The sequence below is a fragment of the Haemaphysalis longicornis genome, unplaced genomic scaffold (assembly GCF_048455015.1).
Source record: "Haemaphysalis longicornis isolate Haplotype H1 unplaced genomic scaffold, Haemaphysalis longicornis Haplotype H1 scaffold_12, whole genome shotgun sequence".
Taxonomy (NCBI): domain Eukaryota; kingdom Metazoa; phylum Arthropoda; class Arachnida; order Ixodida; family Ixodidae; genus Haemaphysalis; species Haemaphysalis longicornis.
In genome coordinates this window covers 47,479,319-47,500,786 of record NW_027526225.1, presented here as the reverse complement: position 1 = coordinate 47,500,786, position 21,468 = coordinate 47,479,319, and the positions used below count along the sequence as shown (strand labels likewise).

The window sequence follows — 21,468 nt, the reverse complement described above, 5'->3', positions numbered from 1 at the left end:
AACCTAAAACATCTTGGTGCACACAACCTAGCGGTACTTCAGTCGCAACACGTACCTGATCGTGCAAAGCGCATGCCACACAAGCTCATAGCATGTGGTTGTTGCATTGACGACTTAAACACAAATCCTCGGAGTTAATTTAGCCATCTGTGATGAATGCAGAATTGGCAATGTTTCATAGCACTGTTTGACATGAAATTTGCAAGCTTCGTGTTATAACGAGTCTTTTTGGGAAGCTTGCCATTAAATGACCTGCCATCAGATACAAAGATGCATGACTGAGTATGCTAATAACTGCAGAGGAGCATTTCTAGCCAAAATGCTTGCATCTGCCCCTATAACCTCACACCTCTTTTGTTGTTGTCATTAGTTTATAACACTGAGTAGTAGACACCCTCCTTCATGTGTTGTGTTTTCATTCCTGCTGGCACATTGCCAGGCACCGTGCCCCAACAAGGGCAGATTAATGTTATCTTGCACACTCCGAAAAGGCCAACCTGGCACATTCACTGGCTCCACTGTCCAAATGCGATAAGAAGTGAATGCTAAGCATCAATGGAAATTTACCCGCCGCAGTGGCTAAGGCGTTGCGCAGCTGAGCACGAGGTCATGGGTTCGATTCCCGGCCGCCGCCGCCGCTTTTCTGATGGAGGCAAAAAGCAAAAATGCCCGTGTGCACGATATTTCGGCGCACGTTCAAAATCCCCAGGTGGTCAAAATTAATCCGGAGCCCTTCACTACGGCATGCCTCATCGCCTGTGTTGCGTCGGCGCATTAAACCCTTCAATCAATCAAATCAATGGAAATTTTTTGCGGTATCACAAATTGGCTTTCTTGAACATTCACGGTTGAGCACTGCCTGCTGTTGGATGGTACTTTTAACAAAGATAATGTTGATGCATACTGAAACACAATGCTCCAGTTCTGCTGTAATTACTGAACAAGTAAAAGGAGTTTTGGGTGATACAGAACGCCCAGGCTGACATATCTTGTCACTGACAGTACAGTAGGCTTTCACTAACTTGAAGTCACTTAATTGGAAGTAATGTGCTGGTTCCGGCAATTTTACATGCAATTCAATGGAAGAAATTGCTTGATAATTTGAAGCTAGAACCCATTATATTAGTTAATTGGAAGTTATATTGAATAGAAACATCAAGGTGACTGTCATTTCTCGATATAAAACCATTTTCAAGTGTCGAAACAGCACCCTAATTGTTCTCTACTGATGTCGGTGCCATCACAACTAAGGTAGTGCACTGCTGATAAAGCAGCAGGCTAGTTGAGACTCGCGCCAATGTTCACATCTCTTGTGAGGCCCTCAACCTTCTTTGTTTCTCACAGCACTGTGTGAGCAGTTAGGTGAACATTTGAGGCTTTGATTTTAGCGATAAGTCTGCACTATCACGACAACCCATGACATATAAGCTCGACTTCACAACAAAAGTCAAGATTCTGAACGAAATGAAAAAGAGAACGAGTTGCGGACTAATGACAATGCTGTTCAGCTGCATTTTGTTCGATTGAATTGTGGTCCCTGTGGACTTTGTATTATTGGGAGTCAACTGTGCCTTCAAGCGTGAAAGCAGTACTGAAGCTGGATGTTTGCTTCTAGGTGTGCTCAGACAATAAAACATACAACATATGCGTTGTAAAACACCTATATACGCTCTTTGACTAGAGCTTCTTGAGTTCAATTATCAAATCAAAACTTTATTTTATAGGAGTGAAAGTGAGGGAACAGGAATTACGAGAAGGCACATTGACTTCTAATTTTTGTTCATGTCACAAGTATGTGATGCTTTCTTCCTCAAGTTATTGAACATGCATTTTACGTGCATTTCTTTTCTTTCTGAATCTTGAACTGTGAGGAGACTTTGTCCATGACTGCTGTCTACGAGAAGGGTCACGCACCCCTTAAGCCATCAATGAATGGCTTTCTTGCTTGGCTCCCTTTCACTGTATACGGATGAACAAGTACAGAAGTGAAAGGAAATCCAGTTTTGGCCACGTAGACAGGAATCTTCCCATCTGTTTTTCACATCCTTTCAAGTCAATACAGCTGATTCTGGAACTTCCCCCGTGAAATCGTTTGCCGGTTAAAAAAACAACGCCTTCTCACACAGCTATCGACAGCTGAAACAGTCGAAGAGGCTGAAACGCCTAGTCTCAATGCAGCATGCACAACTTTAGGCTGTTTTTTTCTTTTCTCTTGTGATGCTGAAGCATTTCTGGGTATCGTACTTATCAAAAGGTTAAATTTATGCCTCTGCATCCGCATGTATCTCTTGGTACCAAATCAGAAGGGGCATCATCCCATTCTTTACATGAGTATTGCACTCCACACCGAATGATTTCTGTGCCTCATAAGAGAAGGGTCATGATCTCTCTGCTCATTCTGTTCTTCACGCTACCGATGAGCAATATCAAGAGAATTCCACTCTTCACATAAGTGAGGAACAAGACGAAGCACCATTGTTTACCACAAAAAGCAAGATCCTGCTCCTCAATTCCTTCCTTGATCATACTAGCAAGGAGTTGGGTAAAATGCAAAGTCCATCATGAGGAGCAGTTCAACTCTTCAATGGTCAGCCTCGAATAACAAACAAAAGGCAAGGAAATGAAGGGATGATATGCACCATGCAACACCGTGCACGGCTCTGTTTTTTCTCCTTTTGTCTGAGTCTTCAGGCTGACTGTCGTAGAATTCAACATGTAACAATTAACTGGCTCAGATTCTTCCTATCTGATGCTGAGAAGGGAATCCCACTCATCACACGATAAATCATTGTTAAACACCACTGTTCACCAAATGAGCGTAGCATCATGATCCTGCTCTTCAGTTATGATCCCCAAGTTAATGAGTAGTAGTATACCTCACACCAACTAAAGATGTTTCTTAACTTCCTGCCTTTTTTATCCTTTGTATATTACAATTTCTTATCTTTACTACCTAGTTCATCATACAATTGTTATGGCACAAGTGGTTGCAGCTGTGGGACCGCATCATTCACAATAAAAAAAAAAAAAAAACTCTGACGAAAGTGGAGCAAGTTTAACAGTACAATCAAGGTGCGCAAATGCTGTTTAATTGCCTATTGTGTAAGCGCTGCAACGGTGCCTTCTGTTTGAACTCAAACTGGCTGGAACGTAATATCAACTAGTGTTTGGAATTACTTCTAATGAATATGGGAAATAAAAAATGCAAATATGCTAACAATGCTGGTAAAAAAGTTAGGCTGCTTTGTCTGAGAATGACAATTCCTAAAGCTAATATTTGTAAAATTAAGGGGCCAGGTGTTATCCCCCAGCAAAACCTATCTGCTGGGACCATATAAAACAAAACTAGTTCCAATTTGGACCCACGTCGTTCAGATGCTTGTTTGACCTGGTGCCTGGACTCCCAGACGGAGCCATTTTTAGATGAAAGGAGAGCCAGTGACTCCTAAATAGTTTGGACATCGAATGAACCGAGAACAGGGACAGTTGGTAGCATACAACAACCACCGCTCCCACCGATTTCCAGAAAGTCGGCTTCGCTTCGTGCACGAATGCATCGATCGGAAGCTATCGCTCGCTCATCGCTCGCGACGCTTATAATGTATTAGTAATGACACTGTAACTCACCAACCTAGCCTCCCCCCGTCCTCCCTCGTCTTAGCGGTGTGCAATGCAAGCTTTTTACAAGTTCAAAAAGCGTCTGGACAGGATGATCGAGTTTGCTTTGTTCAGTTTAAACTTCCTTGACTCATTTTGAAGCTGATGACCTTCAGTCGTCGCCGTGCATCGTAATTTCGAGAGGTATAAACAGTGTACAGAATACCGCCTTCATTCCTAGCTATTAGGTGAAAAAAATAAACTATCGCCTCTGGTACTGGGGGCGCTGAGTAAACACACGTGTTTTAAGCCTAACGCAAAAAAATGAATAATAACATTTCCGTTTCTGCATACATCCCACCCCAAAGGAGCGTCAAGCGTGCTCTGCACATCGCTTTCCAAGTTTTGGGGTTCCTATGAGCTGACACGACACTTTTCATCAGCATTTCCGACTTTTCGTCAACAAGCACGGAGCGCGCACGTGTTTGCTTTGTATTTTATTCGATTGCCTCAGCAAAATAAGCCCCAGTTCTGCATAATTCTTCTATTTTGGGGGCGAAAGATGAGCCGTACTACCGACCGCTATTAAAACGTGATAAAAGGGCCAGATGGCAAAACATCAGCATTTCAAAACATACCTCAGTTACCAACGTACATGCATGATTGCGCATATATTCCTTAAAATCATGATACGAGAGTTTGTCCCATGATGCACATCGTGGGGCTCAAGTGCACCAAATACAATTGCAGCAAAAAGAAAGCTCCAAAATCTTCTACTCAGATAAAAATAAAGTGTAAATGCTAAACGGTAAGAGCTAGCTTAGCTCTTGCATAGCCTGCATAGCTTGCATTCGGCGTTATGTTTGAACATGAGTGGATTAATTAGGAAGTTTCAACTTAAAAAGTGTGCTATATATGCTTCTCGCTAGCTATTTTATAAGCTAATTCAGTTTAAGGCACAATCTGTGTGCTTTGTGGATGTGTAATTGATTGTTACCTCATCCTGTTTATCCCACTGATGTCAGCAAAATGCGATTCTCTAGACATACCAAAAACTATGCAAATAATTTATAGCAAGGAGGACTATATTATAATCCTTGTAAGATAAGTTTGATTAAAAGCACCACGATTCAATTTGCTAATTTACAGACAAGGGCAGCTATGTGCAAATGCTGCTGCTCTATGGAGGGAACCACCTGGGTCTCTCACCACAGCAAATCGATCACTGTCACCTATGGATGTGAGTAAAAAAAGTGTGGAGGGGGGAGGCAAACCGAGGCACCAAACCCCCTGTGTTACCAAAAATAAGACATGTAATAACATAAATTGCTTCCCTCTTCACAGGGAACTGATACAGATGCTCTGTGCCACGAAAGCTACCAGATTACATTTAAACAATGCTACAGTTATTGCAATATTTTGCTTTTATTTAGAGGTTTACTTATTTAGGCACCATTTATTTGAGGTACGTAATACATGAATACATGTTCACGTATGATGACATGCACTATCAGGTAACGCGTATGAAAATGTGACCGCAGTCTTGGGATCAAACTAAGGGAGTTTTATGCGATGAAGCCAGGTACAGGCTATGAGGCATGCCACAGTAAAGTGCTAGAGATATCGCAGTATTGGATGACAACTGTACTGTTGACCATGATGCATTATGCTTTTGCTGAAATAGGTTCGCACTTTTTTGCTGAGTTACTTTCAGTTTCTTTCAGTTAGTCCATCAACTGATCAATCAACCGAACATAAACTCAGGGGTTTACTGCCTTGAACATATAAGTAAACTGTAGAGTTGATTTTAAGTGAGTTACTTTAACCGAGTTAGAATTGATTTTAAGTGTGTTCAGTGCACTACGTTCCTTTTGCACAGATGTAAAATATACATTGAGATCATGACCTATGAAGCCAGTCATGGTGAATGTGCTATGAAACTGCAGTCATAAAATATGCCTTATATTTTATTTGCATACAGTTCCCAGTACGGCTACTCACAGCATCTGTACATATTCTGAGTACGCATTTGCTTGATATAGAAGGCATAATTTATAATTTGCCTTGTAAAGTCCCAAAGAAAATGGTACGCTGCAGAGTTTCCTTTAAAAATTCTTACAATCTCTTAGGATGGCCATAACCACCATCATGGGGGTATTCTCAATGACAGTAAGACGTTTCTGCAGGGAAGTGTTATTTCTGAAGAATGCAGCAGCATAGCGAAACTAGGAAAACACTAGTGTGACTTTAGACGATACGAAGCTCATAATATTTGTGCAAGTTTCCCTGAAAGATGGCCCTCAGTCAGCAGTGATGAGCTTCAATTTTTCTCGACAACCTAAACTCTTCTGTGACGCTGCAGTAAAACTATAATTGTGTGACAATTCAGCTTCCACTCATTCAGGATATTTCAGACTAAAGCCCCTACTTTGAAGTGAAGCAAATTGCACTTTTCTTCTGGTCAGGCATGAAGAGAACAGTATATATACTCACTCATTTCATATGCAAGTATGAACTGCACTGATCTTCCATTGTGTGCAAAAATGTGATTGCCGTCTTCGGATAAAAAAGCCAAGGTAGTTTTACACGCTGAAACTAGAAATGGCTACAGGGAATGCCATAGTGGATGCTGGGAAATTGTACTCTTCGATGAACTCTACTTCTGACCATGTGTTGACGATCTTTCCTAAAATAGGTTCGTATTTTTGCTGCCGAGGTTACTTTCACTTAATCCATTTGTCAATAATGCTATTCAGTGTTCAAAAGCAAAAAATTCTGTTTGAAGTTTCGCATTTGTGGCACACCATTCTTCAGTTGGATACGTCCAAGGACACCGCAGGTTTTTTGATACCAATCAGTTGGTTTGTATTTTTTTTCCCACTCAGGCCAACAGGAAATTGTAAATTGAATAAAAGAATTCTATTTGTTCCCAGGACTTCGCTTAAACACATGTATGACCAGCCATTTATAGCATGGTGCAAACTGAAATGATTAACAGGAGTCAGCACATTTAGAAGTGGTAGTAAACTGAAAATTGCACTTGATGGGAACGGGATGCGTCTTTTAGTCACAGTCATTTTCAGTGTAGTTTCTTTTTTGCTTGCATGCATGGCTACATATTCAGTGGTTGCAGGTTTGCATGAAAAGTAAACAGACACAGCTGTCAAAAGATGTGGACACACTTTATTATTGAGGGTACATGGGTATTGGGTTCAGACCTTGAAATTTATTTATACTCTAACAAAGAATAACTTTAGGCAGTGCCATCCTCTTGCAGTCTTGCAGGCAATAGTTCATTGTACCCTTGTTTGCACAACGCCAGCAATCGCAGCATAGGCGTCTCTGCACTCCTTCCCGTCATGCTGCAAACCTGTAATGTTGAAAGGAAACAAAATACAGGGTACCCACAAGTGTTCTGTAATGACAAGCTTATCATTCATTGACAAGGAAACAGCATGGGTTGCTAAGGCATTTTGCTACAAAAGGCACTGAAACAGGGCAGGTTTCATGCAGTACTATTGTGGACCCATAGAGCACCTTCTGTAAGAAGAGCTCAATAGTCGTGTATACGATGCACACCAACGGTGGGACCCATTTGTGTACTTCTTTCCAGACGTGCCAGGCAGACAGGCCGAGAGATAATCGAAGCGTGCAACATTTGAAAACTGGGAGGCGATTGTGTTACATCGCCAGTACTTTGTGACAGAGTTCGCCTTCTTAACCAGTACATGCCGCCAAACACAAGTGCGGCATTGAACTTGATGTTCCTCCTTTATGAAACTCTGTTATCAGCTCGGCAGTGGTCCATAGCTGAAGGATCATGTGTGTCAAGTAAAAGGCTCTACCAGTGTTTGTCATGTGAGGGGGCGGGGGGAGAAGGGCAAGGAAGTACGTTCGAGTGGAATGTGTTCCATCTCTTTTCTTCTGTTGATGCCAAGGTTTATGTTTAGTGCACATTCCACAAAAAACTAGTTGTGAATCATCACTCGACTTGTCTGCTTCGTTCGTCCCAGTCTTTTTCGTGCTGTTGTTAAGATGACACATACCAACTCGCCCAGCTCACCCCTCTGGATATGTTACGGTTGGCTATGCTACAGCTAGTAAAATATGAGCAACCACACGTAAAGCCATACGATAAAAAAGCTTTCAAGGTGGGATTTACTGCAATAACTTCTTGTGCAAGAAGTTACTCCGGTAAGCACTCAGAATGATAAAAACCAACTTGATGTGGATAAGCCGAGTCCAATCGTAGTGCTGTTGCAAGGGCAAAAGTTTTTGGCAGCATGCACACGAAATGGAGTACATGTACATCTCAGAGCAGCTCACAGGCTTCTGGCAGCACCAGGCTGCGATGAACTCCATTGCCAACGTAATGACAGAGCTAGAGCACACCCAGACTACCAGGCAGGTGGCAGCCCTCGTGCTACTTGATGCAGTGCCGTAGCCAGGGGGGAGGGGGGGCTGACCGTGCTTCAGGCTCCCCCCCGCCCCCCCGAAATTTTTCCGGCCATCGCCATGCTGCCTGTATGCCTGGTACGTCGCCTGTGAACAAAGCGGCATATTTTTGAAAGTGCCACTAATGGCACTTTCCATGAAATGCTATGAAAATGCCACGAAAGTGCATGTCTACCCTTCGCATGGAAGGGAGCCGAGTCCGGCCGTGACAAAACGAAGCGCCTGAGGGGTGCGAACCGCTGAGGGATGATTTTGGAGGGGTGCAGCTCCAAAAGCGACGGTGCCTTCGGGTAAGCTCAGCGCACGGGACGCCAAAGGCATGCGTTGTATCCCTTTGTGGAGACATGCGGCGAGACCGAGAATAATTGGTTGGCTGAGTTGTTCTCAGCAGAGGAGATTGACTCGTCCGGGGAAGCATAGAGTGGTCTGCACCACGGTCCGCACTAACTCGCGGCGGAAAAAAAGAGGGACCGCCGGCCATTGATGGTTGAAGACTGGTACAATGCAGGCCTGAACGGGAACAGACGATCTTTGTATGTTAAGCAGAACAATGTGCAAGCGGCAGTGGCTGATCACGGCTGCTCCCTCTCCTAGAAAGGGGGAGATCAAGTGGCCATGGGCACACATTCAAGACTCGTGCAAGGTAACTGAAGAATGCGATGGGCTACGTAATGGGTGAAACGTGCAGTTTCACCCATTTCACCAGCTGAATGAATGCCATGCGCGGGCAGAGGGCCTTTGCGATTGAGACACACCGCAAGGTACGCCCCTCTTCCTTGCGTCAGCCCTTCATTCTTCCTTTTTCACGTTTCTGTGGAGGCCCGGAGGGTTTTGTTGGAGTGGGCTCAGATTGCGCGCACTGAGTGTTGTCCCCTTCCGACGGCGATGTTGCGACAGTCAATTTCACCCCCCGCGATTAGGCAGATTTGTTCGGCGGTATTCTCCCCTAACCTAGGAAACTGCAAAACAGCGGGTCGACAAAAGGGCGTGCTGCGGCTCCCCGAGCCAGTTCCAGACTTTATCCTAAATGTGAAGGCACGACGGTCACCAGCCCTGCCACAGGCAGACGGCGTCGCGACAGTAACAGTAACAATACCCGCCGCGGTGGCTCAGTGGCTAAGGCGTTGCGCTACTGAGCACGAGGTCGCGGGTTCGATTCCCGGCCGCGGCGGCCGCTTTTCTGATGGAGGCAAAAAGCAAAAACGCCCGTGTGTACGAGATTTCGGCGCACGTTAAAGATCCCCAGGTGGTCAAAATTAATCCGGAGCCCTCCACTACGGCGCGCCTCATCGCCTGCGTTGCGTCGGCGCGTTAAAACCCTACAATCAATCAATCAATCAATCATCAGCGACAGTAACAACGATCAGATAGCCATGTTCGGCTGCCCAGAGCAGTGTATATTCAGGGGCCGGAGTCACAACGGCGATATCAAATAGTAAGTCATTTTCTTCCAGTCACTAATCCTTACATGATCACTGATGTCTTTTGACGATGGAGGTTGCATTGTACGTTAAGTTGTGCGGTGCAGATCAATTATGCATTCTTTGATATTTAAATATTCACTTCGTAATATTTACACGATGCCACAGTACCTTGTGTCTCCGAGCTAAAAAATGTCTATCTTGTTTTATTCCGAATGCAGTATTTGCGTTTGAATTGGTAATTGAATGCACCCACGGTGGAGCGGATAGGCGACTTTTAATGAGGGAAAATGTAAATTCAACTCCTGTAAAGGCCCAAATATTTTATTATGCACGAAGTTGGAGAGGATTACTCAGAGTGTATCGGGACAGCGTAGCATCAGTACATGAAGAATGAAATATATATTTGTTCTGGCTGCAATCCACTGCTACACCCAATTTTAAAACCATAGCAGTGTGCGCAGCGCAAGTGAAGGACTTTCGTACTGGTGGCAAAGAAGAGCTTAGAGAGAGAGAGAAACAACTTTCGCTGAGCCCATTTCAGGTGACGCTCGCAGGCGTCAGACGGGGTGGAACCCTATTCACGAGTCCCATATGAGTCCAATAGCTCCTGGCCCCTGGACGCGAGCTCTTGCTGCGTCGACAGGTCGGGGCTGGACATCAAGATTTCCCATCGCTGGGTAGGGGGGGTGCCTTTCTGGTAGAATTTTCCTTTAATGCTTCCAGGCCTTTGAAGTTCTGTGGGCGCAGGACTATCGTTCTTTCAAGGCTCAATCGGTCGTGCATGACAACAGAATTTCCTAATTAAATAAACGGCCACATACAACAGGCCCTCTCAAGAGCACCAGCACACCTCCGCCAGCCTCCTCCCCTCACCCCCCCCCCCCCCCTCGATGCGCGCACACACACACACACACTCACATACGGGTGCGCGCCAATGTGATTCTTCCCGGATCCACAACTGATACATTCTAAAATGTTGCATGAAGCACATTTTGAGCAATCGTCAGCATTTCTTAAGTAACCGAAATAACCAAGGAATTATCACGGTAAACAACTTTGCAATTTTTAGCCAATCTATTCTGTCGTAGCCTGAAACCATGCTTTAGTTTGAACATCACGGTCGCTGTCAACCAAGGAAATAGTTTAACTGCGTCATTACTGTCCGCTTCATGCTAAAGCATGGTAGTCTTTGGTCTTTCTGTATGCGGGGCCATGCCAATACGCATGTTTTCTTGGTGCACTCCGGGAAACAAATCTATCCTGTTGTAGCCTGAAACCATGCTTTAGTTTGAACATCACGGTCGCTGTCAACCAAGGAAATAGTTTAACTGCGTCATTACTGTCCGCTTCATGCTAAAGCATGGTAGTCTTTGGTCTTTCTGTATGCGGGGCCATGCCAATACGCATGTTTTCTTGGTGCACTCCGGGAAACAAATCTATCCTGTTGTAGCCTGAAACCATGGTTTAGTTTGAACATAACGGTCGCTGTCAACCAAGGAAATAGTTTAACTGCGTCATTACTGTCCACTTCATGCTAAAGCATGGTAGTCTTTGGTCTTTCTGTATGCGGGGCCATGCCAATACGCATGTTTTCTTGGTGCACTCCGGGAAACAAAATGCTGACTTGTTTCGGGCATCGCACCATGCCCGAAGGTCATGCTGGCTCTGCACAGCTGCCCAATCCTCCGTTTTCTGGTGGACAAAGAAGATTTCAAACATAATTTCCATTTCCCGCGTCTGCAACGAAAGCTACAAAACTTCTGTGCGCCCTATACATTCCAGAACCGCCCATGCTCATGAACTGCAAATACTTTTTTTATCGTTTAGCTCTAAAACCGGCAGTGTGTACTCGGCTGAAAAATGGCAGCGCACGCGTCAGCTAAAAAAGTATGTCCTTTCACTAAAGTTTGAAACCAAAATGGTAGGACCGCATTATAACTCTTTCATCAGATCTCACGACAAAATTCAAAACGTAGCAATATTTTGCTCAGCTTGCACAGAACATGCCTGCCCGCAAGAGTATGGTCAGACATCGCCGTATTTGCGTTATTTTTTCTTGCTAAATATAAAGTTCGATACAGCATTGAATGGCGAACTTTGCAGTGACTTGCTCTACCTCATCTGGGAGTGGTAACTAAAGGGGGTGGCTGCTCCAGAAAAGGTATAGCTTGATAGTACACGCCTTCAGGCAGATTATAGGGCATTTATGCACGAAGCATTGAAAACGTGACCGCTAGGAATGCAACTACTTGAGAACACCAAGCTCATTACAGCAGACTCTAAGTTGGGTTGTGCAGAAATGTCAACCAGATTCATTATGTTACAAAAGCACAAGCTTCTCCGCCCCGATGAGACACAAAACAGAAGCGCAAATTTAAACTGGCATGACTTAACAAATGCCGATGGCTGAATTATTCCGCTTTGCGTGTGGACTAATATTGCCAGGTTCATGTAATTTTCGCCCTTAACAGCGCTGTTCTTGCGCGTGATAAGATCAAATGATAAGATCAATGAAGGCCCCTCAAAAATCACGCAATCATATTCCTTGGCGATGACTTAGGTCGTTGGGCACCAATCATCCAACAAGATCCTGTGCTGTCATAGTGAAATCGCCGCCGGAAAGTGGGCGGGGATTCGCCATTGCTTCAAATGTTTAATTTAATATATCGATAATTCCTTCGAAGTTTGCTGTAAGACTGATATCATTGTTATCGAGACAAGAAAGTCTTTTTAATGAACCAAACATGTATTTTATCTTCATAGCCTTTAACCCTTTGAGGGTTTTTGCCGCACGTGTACTGCGGTGGTTTTCCGTCCCGCAAGGTCTTTGCCGTACGGGTACGATTTCGAGCATCCGTTTGAAATTTCGCGCCATATTAACGATGCATGCTCCCTGGGAGGTGCTGCCACCTCCTGGGACTTACAAGAAGTGTTTGAAATTTGATTGTGCTACCTTCTTGCGGTGAAAAACAGAACTCTCTGGCTTCAGCGCGTTACGGCGTCTGTACGTGTTAACGCGTTTCGTGGTTTCAGTTTCGCCACGTGATCGCATCGGAGGCGCGCGAAACTTGATTGACGCTCGCTATCAGGGGCGGCGGAAGTTGATTTCGATCTATATTGGCGCTGCTCTTATCTTGTTTATTACCCACGCTCACTAGGTATTCTTGCCCTCCTTGCTTGGAACTGAAGTAACCTAATCGGAGACTCCATTGTGGGGGCGGCGGAAGTTGATTTCTATCTATATTGGCGCTGCTATCAGCTTGTTTATCACCGGCGTTTTCTCGCTCTCCTCGTTTACTGGGTTGCCTTCGAGTTCTTCAGACGCACGGCAAAGCAGCGATATGGCCCAACGAACTGCCCGCTCTGATGACACCGACCGCGATGACTCTTCTGACTCTGAGTTTACTCCTTTCACCGAATCTGAATCGGAAGACTGCCTTTCCTCGGAAGAAGACAGCTCATTTTCGGACATGCGCTGTATGTGTGCAGACTTCAATAAGGCACTGTGCATAGACCCGTGTTTCAAGGAATACCACACTCTGAAATACTATTGAACATTTTTCAGTTCTAAGTGATGCTGACCCCAAAATACTGTTCCTGATAATTTTTTACCATTTAATCATGACTTTAGACATTTTGTACATTCCAAATCCGCAATAAACTAATTTGACCACCAGGGAAAGTTCTTTAAAAAAAAATTCGACCCTCAAAGGGTTAAGGGCGCTTGCAAACTTCCACGCTTTTTTTTTCTATCAGGGGGGGGGGGGGGGGGAAATAAAGGGTGCCTTCAACAACCTCCAGCACCCTGTCATCTCCCTGGCCATAAAGGAGGCCGGCATTGCGGACAAGCTGCGGGGCTCCGTCGAGGCGTTCGTGACGGGCCTCATGGCACAAAGGCAGGTAGGCAACGCCCTGTCGGTGCCTCAACTAGTGGATGTGGGCACCCTGTAGGGCACAGTCGTCAGCCCCTTACTCTTCAACATGGTCACAGTGGCACTATCAGACGGCCTGCATAGTAGAAGGGCGCACAGGGTGTACCTGTCTGTGTACGCCGCAGCCGCAGCCCTGTAGGCACTAGGCCCCATGGCGGGCTGCCGAGGCGTCGTTCTGCAGCTGCAGGCACCCCCGGATGCAGTGCGGGCCAAGCTCGGCAATGTCAGCCTGCAGCTGTCGGGCACCGAGATGGAGGCGATGCTTGTTCACTGGGACACCCAGGCCTGCTGCAGGGTCACATGCCTGCAAATTGACAGCGAGCAGCTCGGGTGGAAGACCAGGGTGCGCTACCTGGTGCTCATGCTGGACCACCGAGATGGCTTCTGCCAGGCCGCCAAGCAGCTCCGTGCCAGGACCGGATGGCCACCTCGGCTGTGAGTAAGGTGGCCGCCCAAGACTGTGGCTGCTCCCAACAGACAGCCTTTGGCTGTAGGGCTGCTGATGTGTGCGCTGCCGCTGGTCACCTTGCCGAAACCAAATTGGTGGCAGTTGGAGGGTGACTGCCGCAAAGGCGCCCGTGCCTGCTTTGGAGCTCACAGTGCCACAAGACGCTGGCCAAGGCGGGGGTGTGGACAATTGGGATGGCGGTAGAGCAGCAGGCCCTGGGCCACATCGACTGGCTGCAGCGCGCCAAAGGGGGAGGCCTCCTCTGCAGTAGCTGCGCATCCACCTGCACTCGTTCAGTGCTCCACCACACCACCTCAATTAAGGACTGATGCCACAACCAACGTGCTCCATCGCAAGGAATGAAGGAAACTGACCACGAGGTACTTTCCATTGGTTGCCACATTTGATGAGCTCATGGCAAAAATGTCTGCATACCGCGCTGCAAACCACGTGCAGCTTTGGAAGAGAGACACTAGAACTATCACAGGAGTGAAAAAGCGTGATGTAAAGATTGATAGCAAGATGCCCAAGACCCTGAAGTATTACCAGATACGTTAGTGCTGCATCCATGGGGGCATGAAGTTCGTGAGCAGCAATAATGGCGGCGTGCACATAAATTATTGCAAGTCCCTCCTTGAAAACGTTTTTGTTACATTTACCCGCGGTTGCTCATTTCTTGCTAGCCATAACATAGCTAATCTCCAGGCTCAAGCCTTACTAGTTTCACTATGCACTTTGTTGTTCGGCTTGCCTGAGAGAGAGAGATCAAACTTTATTTAAAGCGGCCCATGTCCGGGCTGCCTGAGCACATTATCACAAAATGCGATGTATGCCTGGCTCCATTGAAACATATAGTTTTATCGCTTGTGCATAAAGCAGCGCAGATCTATCTGTCTTGCTGGTGGAAAAAACATCTCTGTAGACAGCAAACGGGAGCCGACTGAAATTTTAAAAAGGAATTTTCACGGATGCCGGAAGAGTGGGTTCAAAAGAAATTTACTGGCAGGTTGTCATGCGGACCCCAGTCGGCTAACGAGAAACAACTGCCGCGAAAAATTTATACAAGGGATTATCACGGATGCAATGAGAATTGCCGCAGCCATATCAGATTTTGTGCTATGCCAGGTAATTAGGCAAGGCTTGCGAGTTGCTCTTGCCTTACTTTGTAGGAGCCTCGCACTTACCACCTGGCGGATGTACTGTCAGGCAGGCTCTGTGAGTAAAACAACAACAAAAAACATTCCGGCGAAGCCACAAGTAATAGTCTACTGCAACAGGGTTTTCCGAAGGCGCACAAAAATAGAAGCGTGTCATACATTCGCTGTAAGCCCCCGCCGATTAGGTTCAGCTTTTGGATACAGCTTATTTTATTAGGCATCAAACACAGAGTATTTCATGGGAAATACAGGACAATTACATGACCTACATATGTTTCTTTCCAGTCGCAAGTGGTTCACACTTGCGACTGGAGCGGTAGAAGCGACGAGATTTCTGCCGCTTTCCTTGTTCGTTTGGTCTCGACCAATTTTTGTCGCCGCGGACAGCAATCGCGTCGCTTCTATCGCTCCAGTCGCAAGTGCGAACGGGCCTTCACACTTGCGCTGCGTAGCCACACCACCTCGCAATCTAAACCCATTTTTCGTGATTCACGCCGCCGTTAAAGCATGCACTGCCCATGTCAACACAACATTTCAATCTGCTATCAGGAATTTCACGATAGGCAAGCGCTTAAGCTTATTATTTGTGGAATATTGGAAGCGGTCTCGAAATGTTATTAGAAAGTACGCCTTGCTGCTAAGGTTGAGGCTCTGAACAGGGTGGACAAAGGGGGTGATCGTCATTTCCACAGGGACGGTCGTCATTTCAGTGCACAGGCGCAACAATACCTGCACACGCCACGCAGGAAAAATATGGAATACAATGCGATCGCTCCACGAACAAATCTGTCACTTGTTTTATCTCCCTTTTTTTTCCCCTGAACACACTGAGTTCATGGAATGACGCACGTGGAGCGTGCACCTTCTGCAAAAGAAAAACAACCGGACCCAAAAGTTCACGTAAAAGGAATGTTTAAAGTAAACAAGAAGGCCAAAATAAGAATAACCGAGCACTAATAACAGAGCACATGGATGCCTCACCTTTTTTACTGCGGGCAGTGGCATCTACAGTGTGCTGAAACTCAACACACCACACCATGATGAATAACCAGATTCTTCTTGCGTGAAAGCGATGATTGCATCGGTCGAATTTTAAGGTATATGCATGTCTTTAACACATTTTCCCTTCAGTAGCTAACTTCTGCAATCTCAACACAAAGAAGCCCGCTTGAAAAGCAAGAGCTTTCCGCCATTTTGGCCAAGCGCGGGGACTAGGCCGACTAGGCAGACTAGGGAGGCATTCTAGCGCTTTACCAAAGACTAGGGAAAAATTTCTGGGGAGAAACAACAACTAAACAAACAAATCTAGCGCCAAAAAAATAATGACGTCATGCATATTTTAATGACGTCACACACATTGACCAATCAGCGTTTCCAGCCATTTCTCCCCCTATACGGATGTGACGCTCCGACCTCCGATGGGAGCGGTGCGTCGAGAAACCGTGACGTACGGGTCACGTGGCGCGCGATCCTAGGAGCACACGGCGGATTTCTCCGTCGTGAAGCGAAGCGCTACGCCTGATAACCGCGGAGCTTACCGATGTCGCCGATTCACTGATTCGTCAAGCTCAACTTCAATCAGCGCTATAATGAACAGAAGAGGCACTTTTCCTTGTTATTTTTCTCTTGAGCTCGATCAGGTGACCCAGCAGCTTACTAGGAGGAGTGTTGATAAATGCCAGAGGCTTGTACTGCCACCTCATGTTGCGGTTGTGCCAAACAAATATTTTTTTATTTTATTGCCATACATAAAAGCAAAATAGTGCACGTTATTTGTATGCTCCGTGAACGCTGACTTGGAAACCATGGAAACTATTAAAACGTGCTTTAAACCGTGCGTCATGCGAAGAAACTGCGCCTACTGCGAATTCACGGACATTTAGCGGCGCCGAAGGTCGGTGAAATTTTTTACCCTATTTCGCGGCAAACGTAACCGCCATTTACAAGCTGTTACGTATTATCCAATGTGTGACGTATACATCTTACTCAACTGTTTACGTTACGTCACATCTTTTCAGCCAGTCACAGGGAGGGCGTGGCCTGTCCACCATAATGTTGATGAATGGCAAAGACAGGTCTACGTTGTCATGACCGCTGCATTTCGTCTAGTTTTTCCTTGGCGGCCAAGAATTGTGCACTTGACGTAGAGAAAAATAAGGCAAACTTTAGAACTATTGACAGTAAACGTCATGAAACGTCAAAATGACGAAAGCACACACAACTGCTTTGTCAACCGGAAGCACGTGACCAAAATGGAAAGCCAATCAGAAAAGACTACTGGCCATTTCCCAGTTTCCTGGTAATTTGCGCAGTCGAGAATTGCTATGGCCCCTAATTACGTGATATGAGCGCCGCAATGGCAACTAGAAGCATTCCTCTCGTACTTGGCTTGGCTTGCCACATAAACTAACAAAAAAGCAACGCCTCCTAAACGAGGCACTGCAAAAATTAACATACATTCTCGTTCGTCTTGCACGACGCTTCTAAAAATCTCTGCCAACAAAAAAATTTATAGAAAAATTAAATAAATTTTCCAAAATATTATTCTTTTGATTTTTTTCACCGCAGACACCCGATGTCCTTGGCGAGCCGCGCCAAGTAATGATTAAATGCGTCTTCGCGGTTGTTATAGATATCCCATTCGATATGGCTGCGACATAAAGTTAAGTCGAAAATTTGGTAGCAGGCGCCCCGCGTAGATCCCTAATCGGCGCCTTATCACGGGAAAACCAGTTCCGAAATGGTTTCGACATGTTTGGCCGCGGCGCTGGCTCGAAAAGACGCGCTCTTCCGTAAGAGTAGCACTATGGAGGCCCCCTGTTAGCCCCCATAGCAACCGTTGTACCGCTGCGCTGGTAGCAATTCAAATCGTGCGCGCGTCTCCCGTTCCAGCCCTGCCGTGCCCTCGCGCCCCCAACTATTGCTACGCCTCGTACAATCAGTGGAAACCAACTTTGCGGCGCAGCAGAATGTGGATGCCACAGGTCGTCCACAGGGCAACACCAGAGTTTCATCTTTTGTGGCTTCTGCTAAGTCTGCTCCATATCTGCTGCCTCTCTAGCGAAAGATCGGGTTGCGGAAACGTAATCTAGCAGTCAAAATGTGCGTTACAACCAGTTAAATGAGGACATAATTTCATATTTTCGCGGCTTCATGCGGCTTAAAATGGGAAGTTCAACAGAAAAATTTAAAAGCGCCCTACTCTCGGCGGTAAAATGGCTGAACGGCCCTACTTCAAGAAAAAAAATTCCCAAAACGGCCTCAATGACCCTACAGTTGGCCACACTGGCGCGAAAGCGCGGCCACCGGGCCTGCGGGCGCCGCCATTTCTTTACATCCCGTCATGCAACGGGGAAATCACAGGCCGCCAGGAGAGGTGGTGCGACGAGCATCTCTTATAGGTTACCGGGTGTTTTATAGGTTACAACGTAAAGGTTACATGTCAGATTTTGTCGACGTAACCTAAAAATCGCTGACGTAACCCTTACACCGCTCTTCAGTTCCCTTTGTAACTCTTAGAATGGACTGGGATAAAGAAAAGATGAAATTAGCTCCATTGTAACCTGTATGGTATAGGTTGCTTCCGTTTATAAGTTACGTTATAGCTTACCAGGATTACAGTGTACAGCCCGGAACTTTAGGCAAAATGCCTATTTTAACACGAAAGTGTTCTATGCCGGGGTACCACAGCGAGACCTCACCGACGTCATATCCGTCACGGAAATGACGTCACCAGAGAAAGTTCCACTGACGCAGCGGCGCTAGGCTTCGAGCCCACGATCACTCTTGCCGCAACGGGAGGTGTGAGACGATCCGCCAACTGAGCTATAAATTCATGGCAGTGTAGCTCTACGAACGTATCTTACATTCTTACCTATAAAATATCTTTATTCACATGGGGCTGCCGCCTAGGAGAGGTGAAGCGAAGTAGTGCGTCGTGACGCTAATGAGCGCCCATAGTTGACGCTACTTCTGCGGGTGTGATGGCCCCGCGGAAGAAAACTGTCAACGACGCCTACTGACGAATGTCGCGCTCATTGCTGCTTTGGTGCGACGAGAGACGCCAGCGGCAAGCGGAACGCGTTCACGCATTCACCCTCCAAGCTGCGAACTCTGCCTCTCGCGTCCCACAAGCTGAGCTTGTCGCAACGCAACCGTCTGCCGTACACGCCACGGAGCAGGAGCGAAGTGGTCGCACCTTTGCCGAAGCGACCCGCCAGCAGGACGTCGCTCGCCAAGTACACCCACAAGACAGCTGCTGCCCCGCAAATCATGCTCCTTTCGTAGCAGCAGACCGTGATTTCAAACGATTCGCTGACAGCCAGTTCGGTTTCGTTCGCACGATTTGCGACCGCCTGTGGTTTCAGTCGGATTTAGGCCATGCTCCAACGCGTGTAATCCAGTGTCTAACGTTAATACGTCTAACGGTGCCACACCGATGAAATATAAATAGCGATGTGCAAGTTCATACCAATGCACAATAAACATTCAACTGCTCATGTGAAGGCACATTTCACTTTCGTGTTTTACCGATTCCTACGAAAGAGAGATCAACAACATTTTTAACACGAAAGTGTCGTATTGCCGGATAAACCAAGATTTGGATGACGTCATATCCGTCACGGAAATGACGCCAGCACAACGAACACAGGAGAAACGCCAGAAAAGGTTCATTGACGCGGATGGTGCTCCGTCTATAGGAGAGGTGAAGCGAATTGGTGCATCATGATGCTAACAAGCGCCGACAGTTGGCGTAAGCTGCGTCGTAGCGACGCCTACGGGCAAATGGCGCGAACGCCGACTGATTTGATGCGGAGAGAAACGCCAGCGGGTAGGGGAACGCGTTCGCGCGTGCACGTTCAAGCTACATATTCTACCTCTCGCGTTCCACTAACGGAACTCGTCGCAACGCAACCGTCTGCCGCACACGCCACGGAGCAGGACCGAAGCGGTCGCACTTTTCCTGAAGCGCCCCGCTAGCAGGATGTCGCTCGCCAAGCACACCGACAAGACCGCCGCCATCCCGCAAATCATGCTCCTTTCGCTGCATATTTCGCTGCACATTTCACTTTCGTGCTTGACCGATTCTTATGACAGAGGAATCAACCACCATTTTTTAGAGAACTGGGTCCCTGTGTATGTAGCTTTCCATGTGCTTAAAGGGGTATTCACATGACGGAGAAATCCGCCGTGTGGCTCCTAGGAGTGCGCGCCACGTGACCCTACGTCGTTTCTCTCCGGCGCACCGCTCCCATCATAGGTCGGAGCTTCTGCTCGCGAGCTACAAACGATCTGATGCTTGGCGCGGAGGCGGCGGGATTTCGTCTGCTCGTCGGGCAGCTGGCCGCGACTCAAGTTCTAGAGCGGTTGCAGGCACTCTATTTTTATTGCTTCTTAATACATTGGACGCGAAAATGCGCCGCGCAGGCGACAGGCGCACTGAGGGAGCCGCGTATACCACCAGCACGGTCGCTGGGCGAGCGGCGGCCGCGGCCGCGAAGTGGAGCAGGCCGGCGCATTGCATTAAAATTGCATTGCATTGCATTGCATTGCATGGCAAATTGAATTAAAAATTGTTATCTGCGCCGCTTGCGAGAGCGGCAATCGAATATTCGCTGCAGTGTTAAGCCTAACATCTCGATGAAAGCCTGTAGACGGATCGGCCGGCTGCTCGAAGCACGTGTCTCTCCAACCACTGACTCGCGCTTCGCGTGCTGTTCTCTACCCGCGGCTAAGGCCCCTAAAATTAATTTTAGGGGCCTTACCCGCGGCAGCAGCTGCATCGTGTCCGCGGCCAATTTTAGGGCGGCTGACAAGTTCAGTACGTAGGGGATTTAGCAGAAATTGCTGCTGTCGCGGAATCGGCGGTGCTATGGCAGCCCTGCTTTATTTATTGATTGATTGTGGGGTTTAACGCGCCGACGCAACGCAGGCGATGAGGCGCGCAGTAGTGGAGGGCTTCGGATTGATTTTGACCACCAGGGGATCTTTAACGTGCGCCGAAATCTCGTACACACGGGCGTTTTTGCTTTTCGGCAGCTCAGCTTTAGAGATAGGCGACTGCAAACAGTGATATCCGTCCGACAGTCACATCCTCCGTGTGAGAGAAGGAGCTGGCCGAGCGGAAGTCTACCTGCGCTGACGTAATGATCTCCCATGGATTTATCCGCTGAAAGGCTCCATCGAGAAAAAATCCGCCGTGATCGCTCGAGTTGTATTTCTTTATTTCTGTGTCATAGATAAATGACAATCGCATTATTCGGCGCTATAAGGCACCTTCAAGCAGCCAGCCGAATAGCACTGGCAATAAGGACTGCAAGGATTGTCTTTCTCTTCGCTGTTCATTTTTTGTTCATTTTTTTGTTCATTCTTCTAATAAGGAAGATTCCCGTTACGTGTTTGTGTTATTCACGTATGTTTGTGTGTGGTATCGTTGGCCATTCGTAAACCCGCTT

The 21,468-nt window shown here is 46.8% G+C and overlaps 1 protein-coding gene across 3 annotated transcripts; it reads right to left on the bottom strand.

Moving 5' to 3' along the window:
- Positions 1–6,758: 6,758 nt before the first annotated feature.
- LOC144162604 (uncharacterized) lies at positions 6,759–16,394 on the bottom strand. Of its 3 annotated transcripts, XR_013320716.1 has the most exons (4): positions 15,995–16,394; positions 13,761–14,089; positions 13,515–13,693; positions 6,759–6,967 (listed from the first exon to the last, which is right to left on the bottom strand). XR_013320716.1 is itself a non-coding variant. In XM_077693213.1 (3 exons), exons 1-2 carry the CDS (start codon positions 16,050–16,052, stop codon positions 13,551–13,553), a joined length of 597 nt encoding a protein of 198 aa, XP_077549339.1. In that variant the 5' UTR covers positions 16,053–16,394; the 3' UTR covers positions 6,759–6,967; positions 13,515–13,550. The 3 variants fall into 3 exon arrangements, 2 of the variants coding, with proteins under 2 accessions (XP_077549339.1, XP_077549340.1); XM_077693213.1 differs by having other exon boundaries at positions 13,515–14,089; XM_077693214.1 differs by lacking the exon at positions 13,515–13,693 and having other exon boundaries at positions 15,995–16,390.
- Between the last annotated feature and the right edge of the window lie 5,074 nt (positions 16,395–21,468).

Excerpts from the sequence above, each read along its gene's own strand:
- LOC144162604 (XM_077693213.1), bottom strand. The coding sequence starts at position 16,052 with ATGGTGTGGTGTGTTGAGTTTCAGCACACTGTAGATGCCACTGCCCGC. Across the intron at positions 14,090-15,994 it reads CACTGCCCGCAGTAAAAAAG|CCAGTCGATGTGGCCCAGGG; the intron begins GTGAGGCATCCA and ends GGCGCGCTGCAG.